The 8,636-nt window shown below is 46.5% G+C and overlaps 1 protein-coding gene across 3 annotated transcripts; it reads left to right on the forward strand.

Annotated features, from left to right (window-relative positions):
- Nucleotides 1-548: 548 nt before the first annotated feature.
- LOC120643849 (aldehyde dehydrogenase family 3 member H1-like) lies at nucleotides 549-5,117 on the forward strand. Of its 3 annotated transcripts, none has more exons than XR_005663218.1 (11): nucleotides 550-1,005; nucleotides 1,838-1,906; nucleotides 2,098-2,194; nucleotides 2,838-3,044; nucleotides 3,293-3,408; nucleotides 3,494-3,598; nucleotides 3,680-3,852; nucleotides 3,938-4,028; nucleotides 4,126-4,275; nucleotides 4,372-4,688; nucleotides 4,931-5,117. XR_005663218.1 is itself a non-coding variant. In XM_039920330.1 (10 exons), the coding sequence occupies exons 1-10, from the start codon at nucleotides 826-828 to the stop codon at nucleotides 4,615-4,617; spliced, it is 1,434 nt and encodes a 477-aa protein (XP_039776264.1). In that variant the 5' UTR covers nucleotides 549-825; the 3' UTR covers nucleotides 4,618-5,113. The 3 variants fall into 3 exon arrangements, 1 of the variants encoding a protein (XP_039776264.1); XR_005663217.1 differs by having other exon boundaries at nucleotides 4,372-4,685; XM_039920330.1 differs by having other exon boundaries at nucleotides 549-1,005; nucleotides 4,372-5,113.
- Nucleotides 5,118-8,636: the final 3,519 nt, after the last annotated feature.

Raw genomic sequence — 8,636 nt, forward strand, 5'->3', positions numbered from 1 at the left:
TCCGTTCGGAAGGTTGGAGCTGGAGACTGGAGCTGGAATGGTGTGAGAGAAAAATATGGACTGGCTGGAGCTGGAGCTGGTGGCTAGAGTAGTGTGAGAGAAAAATACTGTTGGGTGTGAGAGAAAAATACTGTTGGAGCATTACTGGCTGACGAATGGAGTGAACGGGAAAAGTGGAGGAGCCCACCCGCCCTGTAAAACGCGTCCCTGCTTACCGCGCCTGGACAGCCTGACGATGTGAAAGCGAAACCCCCCAGGGCGGCAGCGGCGGCGGCAGGTGCGACGAGGGTGGAGCGCCACGTCACCCCTCCCCCTCATCTCGTGCCGCCCGCCCGCGTTGGCTTTTGTGGAGGCGAGTTGTCCGTCCGTCCCCTTCACTACTCCCACTCATCGAGGGGGGGGGAGGAAAAAAAAAATCAGACGCGACGCCAAAGTCCAAACAGATATCCCCACATTCCCATCGCCTCGCGATTATCCCGTGCGTCTCCTCCAAATAAACCGCGAGAGATTTGGCCCGGGCGAGAGGTTTCAAACCAAACACCTCCCCCTCCCTCCCAGGTCTCATCCGGTGCAAACAAATCCGGTGAGCTGCCTGCCAGCCGCGCGGGAGCCTCGGAAGGGCATAGTATTGTATACTACCACTATATAACCAGCCGCCGCCGCGGTCGTCGTCGTCGCTCCTACCTCGCTGCACCGGCCAGTCCCCCCCCCCCACCCCCCCCCTCCGCCTCGCCGCGCCGCGCCTCCGTCGCCGGGAGTAGGGAGGGAGAGGCGCCGGCAGATCGATCGGGGAGGCGCGCGCGGGCTCGGCGGCCGGTTGCTGCTATGGCGGAGGCGGTGCGGGAGCTGCGCGCGAGCTTCGCGGCGGGGCGGACGCGGCCGGCGGAGTGGCGGGCGGCGCAGCTCCGGGCGCTGGTGCGGATGATCGACGAGCGGGAGGCCGACATCACCGCCGCGCTCCACGACGACCTCGCCAAGCCGCACATGGAGTCGTACCTCCACGAGGTACAAGTAGTACAAATTAATTGTCAGTTTGAGTTCGATTAAATGCGACACGTAGTATCCGCAGAGCATCCGGGTTTGGTTGGTGGCCTCTGCTCGTTGAGCCTCGCTCGATCCTCCTGTCGAACTGTGGATCCAATTGCTGCTGCTGCTTCTTCCCCTGCAGAAAAGTTTTTTTTTTCTGTCTCTCTTTTTGTTAAAAAAAACTACTCTCGCTCTCTCTCTCTCTACTCCTCCTACTACTCTGCTTCACCAACTTGATGATGTCGACGACCTGGCGCTGCGCTTCGGCTCCTCCGACGGGTTCGCTGACGGAGGAAGCGCCGCGCCGGCGGCCTCTGTACCGACAGCTAGCGCTCGCCATGGTCGCCGTAGCTCGGGAAAGCTCCGGTGCTTCCTCACTCGATCTCTCTATTCTCTTCTGCTTGCTGCTCGCCGCCTGGGGGATTCGTCAACGGGTTGGTTGCGTGTGAATCGGTTCGTGGTGGTCTGATACTCCACCCGCCGTTGCGTTGCTTCCACGGGTTCCTCTCCTCCGTGCCCATCCTGTTTATCGATCCTCGGTCCGACCCTGCATCACCTGCAATCTTCCTCAACACCCACGAAAAACCACGTTTTTTTTCTTTAAGAAAGCAAATACGGAAAATCATGCCGTTCTTTACCTGGTACTACGAGTTGGTACTTATTACTTGCTAGTATTACTTGCTGGTAGTAGCAGGGAAAAAATTAGTTAAAAGCTGACCGGTTGCTGTCGACAGCCACATCAGGGTCGATATTTCCATCCTGACCCGGTACGGATTAACTGATAACAGCCACATGTTTCCCATGGCCCCAGATATCGCTCGCGAAGTCCTCGTGCAAGTTCGCGCTCAACGGGCTCAAGAACTGGATGAAGCCCGAGAAGGTATCTATCTATTTACTATTTGTTTGTTTATTCATCTATCTATCTATCTATATCTCTGCAAGCCCAGCTTCCAGATATTATAATTTTCAAACAAAAAAAAGCTTCCAGATACTATTTGCCGCCACCTGCTGCCTGCACTGTTCCGCTGAATGATCCGGTAGTACTACTAAGCTTTGGGAATTCATGGCCAGGTACCTGCGGCCATAACTACGTTCCCGTCCTCTGCGCAAATCGTGCCTGAGCCCCTCGGTGTGGTGCTCGTCATCTCCGCCTGGAACTACCCATTCCGTAAGTGGAACATACTACTGTAATACACTTTTTTTTAGGTTAAGGGAAAAACCCACATTCACAGGTGAATGTCTACTACCAAACTGCAATACACTTTTAAGTTGATGATATTACTACTGTAATACACTTTTACCGGCTGCAATTTATTTGCATAATGGAATTGTTTGAAAAAAAAAGGTTTTCAGATTGGGTAGTTATTAATCAGTTTGTTTTTGTCACGTCATGGAGTTGAGAAAAAACTTAGGCCATGAATTTTATATGCTTGAGAATTGGTTGTAGTATTGTGGAGATATTGGTATCTTTCCTTTTCCACGAAGCAAGCTGGGTTTTCCTTGGCTTTCGGTCAACATCTGCACATTCATCCAGGGCTCATGTTGCCACAGAACGCCTCTAGAAGAATATGGTTGCTTTGACCTTTATTCGTGGAATTAGACTTTTGCGCAAACGAGCCAACACACGATGACTTGCCCACTTTAGTCTTGTTTGCTTGGAAACGTCTCTGACCTATCAAGTTTGAGCCAACAGCGGCAGTGTGTCCACTTCTGTATGTGTGTTGTGAAAAAAATATATTTTTGCAGGATACTCTGTTTCTTGACAGTTCAAAATCAAAGAAAGACCACTGATTACTCGTTCATTTTTTTAGTGCTCTCTATTGATCCGGTAATTGGAGCAATAGCTGCTGGAAATGCTGTTGTTCTGAAGCCATCAGAAATAGCGCCGGCAACCTCGTCCATGTTCGCAAAGCTGCTGCCTGAGTATGTTGACAGCACATGTATTAAAGTTGTAGAGGGGGGTGTTGAGGAAACGACCGCGCTCTTGGAACAAAAATGGGATAAGATCTTCTACACAGGTCAGGCTCTTAATAACTGTAAACTTAGTGGCTGCTAGATTCTTCAAATTTCTTCTAGATTGTGTGATGGAATAAAGATTGATTATCCCAGCCTCTATCTAATTTAATGTTGCACCCACCGTTCGTTATTGCAATGGTACATGCACGAACAGAGATTCTTCTAGTATTTCAGCGTCCAAAAGTCCTTGGTACTGAATTGTTCTTTGTTCTTTAGATTCTGACTTGTATATGACTTGACGAAATTACAGGTAGCGGGACTATAGCACGCATAGTTTTGGCAGCCGCCGCAAAGCATCTGACCCCAGTGGCTCTGGAGCTTGGTGGAAAATGCCCTGCTATTGTCGATTCAGACGTTGATCTTCATGTAAATGCATCTCTTTGCAACTATCGTGCTGTTAAATAAAATTATCATTTTTTTAGTTTTCACAAAATAGATATTTTCCTTGTAGGTTGCTGTTAAGAGGCTTGCTGTTGGCAAATGGGGATGTAACAATGGCCAAGCATGCATCGCTCCAGATTACGTCATAACGACGAAATCATTTGCACCAGAGCTGGTATAGATCACCATTAGCATTGCAACCAATGAATTCCTTGCAGAAAGCCGATTTCTGATCGATGAAATAAATATTTGGCAGGTGAACTCTTTGAAAAGAGTTCTGGAGAGGTTCTACGGGAAGGATCCTCTGGAATCGGCGGACCTGTCTCGTATCGTTAATTCTAAACATTTTCAGAGATTGACAGAATTGATAGCAGAAAAGAAAGTAGCTGACAAGATTGTGTACGGAGGCCAGACTGACGAGAAGAAACTGTAAGGATTTTCACTTTCACTTCAGCAGGTACAGTTAGACTAGTGATTTTTTTTTCTTCAGTAACATTTGTTTCTTGCACCGCAGAAAAATTGCTCCTACAATATTGCTGGACGTTCCCCAGGATACAGCACTCATGACAGCGGAAATTTTTGGCCCCTTCCTTCCTATCGTGACGGTCAGTAATATTTCTCTGCCTTCATGTAACAACTGTAATTCATGTTGTAGGTCGAGCTCACTGGTCGGAATCTCTGTTTTTGGAACTGTGTTTCCAGGTCGAGAAGATCGAAGACAGCATTGACGTGGTGAACTCCAAGACGAAGCCGCTTGCGGCCTACCTCTTCACCAAGAACAAGAAGCTGCAGCAGGCCTTTGTGGCGAACGTCCCCGCGGGAGGGATGCTCGTGAACGACGTCGCGCTGCATGTAAACTAAGCCATCCCCCAAACTCTGAAATGAACCTGAAAACAACGTAGCCTTCGACGCATTCATCTGACCTGCGCCCGTACGTCTTCCATCCAGCTCACGAACCCGTACCTGCCCTTCGGCGGCGTGGGCGACAGCGGGACAGGCAGCTACCACGGCAAGTTCAGCTTCGACTGCTTCAGCCACAAGAAGGCGGTCCTGGTCCGCGGCTTCGGCGGCGAGGCGGCGGCGAGGTACCCGCCCTACACGACGGAGAAGCAGAAGATCCTGAGGGGCCTCATCAACGGCAGCTTCATCGCGCTCATCCTGGCGCTCCTGGGCTTCCCGAGGGAGAGGCGCTAGGCTGGACGATCGATCCCCCGTTCCAGTACAGACTTCTGTTCGTGTTCGTCCGGTGCAGAGTACTAGTAGCATACTTCCTCCGTCCCAAAAAAACCGTTGTTCTTTGACTCTTAGAAATTGCGTTTGACCGCTCGTCTTATTCAAATATTTTATATATATTATAAGACAAATAAAATATTATTAAAATATCATTAGTGATGTAATAAGTCATAACAAAAGTGATAATATTTGTAAAAAAAAAGTTGAATTAGACGAGTAGTCAAACACAATTTTTAAGAGTCAAAGAACAACGATCTTTTTGGGACGGAGGGAGTACAGTACAACCATCACGCTGTCAGATCGATGCTAGGCGCCACCACTGCATGTGTGCGTGTGTGTTTTTACAGAGTTTGTATGATATGATGCATTATACTGTCGCATTGGGATTTGTGCGATATTGAATTGTACGTAAGAGATCAGAGTTGCATGAATAAGTGTGATAGTCATCTGTTAATTATTCAGAGTGCAGAATGGATGGGGATGGGATGTCTGTGGCATCTCTCTGAAGCCAAGGGGGGAAGAAAACCGCAAAAAAAAGGCTAAACACACATGTAGTGTGTCGCCGCCTTCGAATCTGTATATATCTCAAGAATAACGAATTAGTGCTCCCCGCGCATGCCGCGCGGTGGTGCTCTGGACGTCACTGTCGTTGCCTATGAGCCGGCGAGACGGCCTCCGCGCGGACGAGGTGGTACTAAACGGAGGGATCCCAACCCGCCCGCGCCGCGCCGTGCGCCCGTGGTGCATCGCACTTGGGCCCGACCCAGCTGCGGTCCGCGATTCAAATCCTGATGGCCCATCCAACGGACCAGGCTGGATGCGGGCCCGCTGGATGGGTTTTCGAATTCAAAACGCCCATGGGCTACATGCGGGGGACCTGCTATCGGTCAATTGGTCGGAGAGCGAGCGCGGGTGCCCACGCTTTTTTACATATGTCATCATTATGTCCGGCTGGGGACAAACTTTTCCATCACAGTGAGGAAGGATTTTACTACCGTCAAGGACCTTCTTGGCAATCTGCAATTTTACAAGGAAGAAGTATCACCTGTACTCCTTTAGTCACCAATATTATGTTGGAGATACGTGCTTAAATCTACCAGATTTTAATTTGGGGGCAAAATACAAATGACAAAGCTGCTGTCATGTAATTCAGATTTAACAGTATAGAAGATCAAGATGAGCCGAAACAAATTCATGTATAAATCCATCACACTTTGCGCTCAATCATCATCGTGAAGATATGATGCAATGCAGATCGTAGTTGAGGCACACAAAACATAGTCAATCGGCCTCGAGTGGTCGCTCAGTTGCGCTGCCTAGAAACTTTATTGACGGCTCTCGTGCAGGCTTCATGACAACAACGGCTCGGAGATACCGCTAACCCTTCTCCTCGGTGCACGCAAGGAGAAGACCTAACGAGATTAAGCAGCTCTGTATCACAGCACAGTTCACCAAATAAAAAAAAGGAGAGAGGAGGACGATAGCTCGGAGATACCGCTCACCCTTCTCCTCAGTGCATGCCAAGGAGAAGAGCCGGTGAGATCCAGCAGCTCAGTATCACAGCACAGCTGACCAGATGGAAAAAGGAGAGAGGAGGACGTGGGTGTTTCATGTGTCTGTTCCTGAGGACTGCTGACCTTGTTCGCTATAAATTCATCAGTAATCAGTGGTAGTAATCGCCCAAATAACTTGGATTTCTTATAGACGAGAAGGCAGCCCACTACTAACCTTTCTCACTATAAATTCACCACTAATCAGCAGTAGCAATCGTCCAAATAACTTGGATTAATACTGTCCATTTAACTCGAAATTATGGCACTGAAATTCACCACTAATCAGCAGTAGTAATCGTCCAAATAACTTGGATTAATACTGCCCATTTAACTTGAGATTATGACATTAACTGCATACTAATCACGTCTAATGACAGTTGTCAAAAGATTTACACCAACAAGTCACGTGGTTGCTCACGCGAAAACATACGCGCATATGCCCACACTCTTGATATTAGACTGTTAAATTTTGTATCCCATATGTTTGGGGTTTGGTTAAATAGGATTAATAGAAAGCTAAGTATCCAGATTCTTGTTGGGGCGAGTGCGTCCTGTTAGGCGATTCGGCTAAGCTGTAATGAAGTGAATTTTAACAAAGCATAAATGAAAATGTGAAATCTCCTATATTTGCACGCCATGTTCAAGGGTACACATCGATTTTGCTTTAGGTCCTTGCTGCAAAAGGTCACTTGACAACGTGCCACACTTTGGAAGCCGCCATTGTGACGCCCGAACATCTTTGTCCATAAGCATGTGTGGAGCTGAGGTTCGATATTTAAGCTTGAAATTTTGAGTCATAAGTTTGTCATTGCGCTTCTCATTTGGATGGTAGTTGTAACAATGAATAGTTCGTGCATCCTTGGTTGATGGCTTAGGCCAGTCTCAGTGGGAGTTTCGTGGACACATATATCTAGACTGAGAACTAGATAATCGTGCTAGATGAGTTTCATGGTGATAAACCTCTCCTCACATCCCATAAAACTTCATCCTTCTCTCTCCTTGCCATGTCAGTAAAATTGATGGTATTTAATGTTTTACAGACCGACTCCGGCTTCACATGTTTTGCACAAATTGAGGCACTGTATTTTTTATTTGAGACCAAATTGAGGCACTGTAGCGTGAAGTCATTTTGTGAGCTGAGATAAACATTTGCTAGAAGCCGGATTGTGAGAAGTCCTAAACAGGGCCTTATTGTTGGGGCAGCTAGAATAGTCCTATTTTGATATACTGTTTGTGAAAAAGAAACAACAAACAAAAAAGTGAAAACAACAAAAAAACTAGGCACCCGTGTAGTGTGCCAAACAAACAACAAGCTCGTATAACAAATCATTGATAACTGCTCTCCGCACATCCCACGCGGCGGTACTGTCACCACGGTGGCCAGTTATCAACTGGAGAAAGCGCATCCCAGCCACCGATTTGGGACTAAACATATGTTCCTGCAGAATCACAGCCCCCGAATTAAATCGTGTGCGTTCGGCCTGTGTGTGCCTGGTGGGCCGGCCTAGAAGAGGTTGGCGTTTCCGGGCTGAGTTACTCGTTTGGGCCCAGCGAAACCGAGCTCTACATGGGCCGGTTTGGGCCTAACGCAGGCTGGTCGTCTTCCCCGTGGTGTGCCCCTGTGCAGCGCTTTTTTCATTTTTATATTAAAAAATACAAAATTTCAAAAATATATGCCGAATAAGGAAAATTTCAAAAAATGGGTGCCTGTCGCCCCTCTAATGGGCGACAGGCACCCTGTCGCCCATCCAATTGGCAACAGGACCTAAATGTAAAAAAAATTTATATTTAGGTCCTGGCGCATATGGCGTATTAAATAGTGAAATTGTAAAATCGATATAAAATCGTAGAAAAATCAGAAAACTACAAACTCAATTGTTATGAATTCTATGAAACAATATCTACAACTTTTGTTATATAAAGTTTTTTATTTGATCAATGTATCTTGCTCTATTTTAAATACCAGTTTAATGCACTTTTATTTAAATCTCAAGATCCATCCTTTGGATGCATATCATCTTTGGCCAGAGTGTTGCACATGGTGAGCATAGGCTTGTACAAAATTGGTAGGCCCATAAAACATTTCTAGAATAAGTTTTTAAATTAGATCTTGCAATATGTCTAGTTTAAATGGGTTATTTATCCATGCTGCTATACTGAGTATTAGAAGCCATAATTTTTACAGTATCATTATTTTATTTCCTGAGAGATATAAAAAAAGTTTGGTAAATTTTAGATTAGCACAACTAGACCAAATAAATAATTTCAGATTTTTCTAGGTACAAGAACTATTTTTCTTGATTTAGACACATTGGTCAAATGAAAAACTTTATGTACCAAAAGTTGTAGATATTATTTCATAAAATCCATAACAGTTGAGTTTGTATTTTTCCGATTTTTCTACAATTTTATATCGATTTTACAAAT

The sequence above is a fragment of the Panicum virgatum genome, chromosome 8K, assembly GCF_016808335.1.
Source record: "Panicum virgatum strain AP13 chromosome 8K, P.virgatum_v5, whole genome shotgun sequence".
In the NCBI taxonomy this organism is placed as follows: Eukaryota; Viridiplantae; Streptophyta; class Magnoliopsida; order Poales; family Poaceae; genus Panicum; species Panicum virgatum.

What these genes read in the sequence shown, in the direction of transcription:
- LOC120643849 (XM_039920330.1), top strand. Translation starts at nt 826, where the DNA reads ATGGCGGAGGCGGTGCGGGAGCTGCGCGCGAGCTTCGCGGCGGGGCGG. An exon ending in ACTGGATGAAGCCCGAGAAG is followed by an intron (nt 1,907 to 2,097) that starts GTATCTATCTAT and finishes ATTCATGGCCAG; the next exon opens with GTACCTGCGGCCATAACTAC. An exon ending in CGCCTGGAACTACCCATTCC is followed by an intron (nt 2,195 to 2,837) that starts GTAAGTGGAACA and finishes TCATTTTTTTAG; the next exon opens with TGCTCTCTATTGATCCGGTA.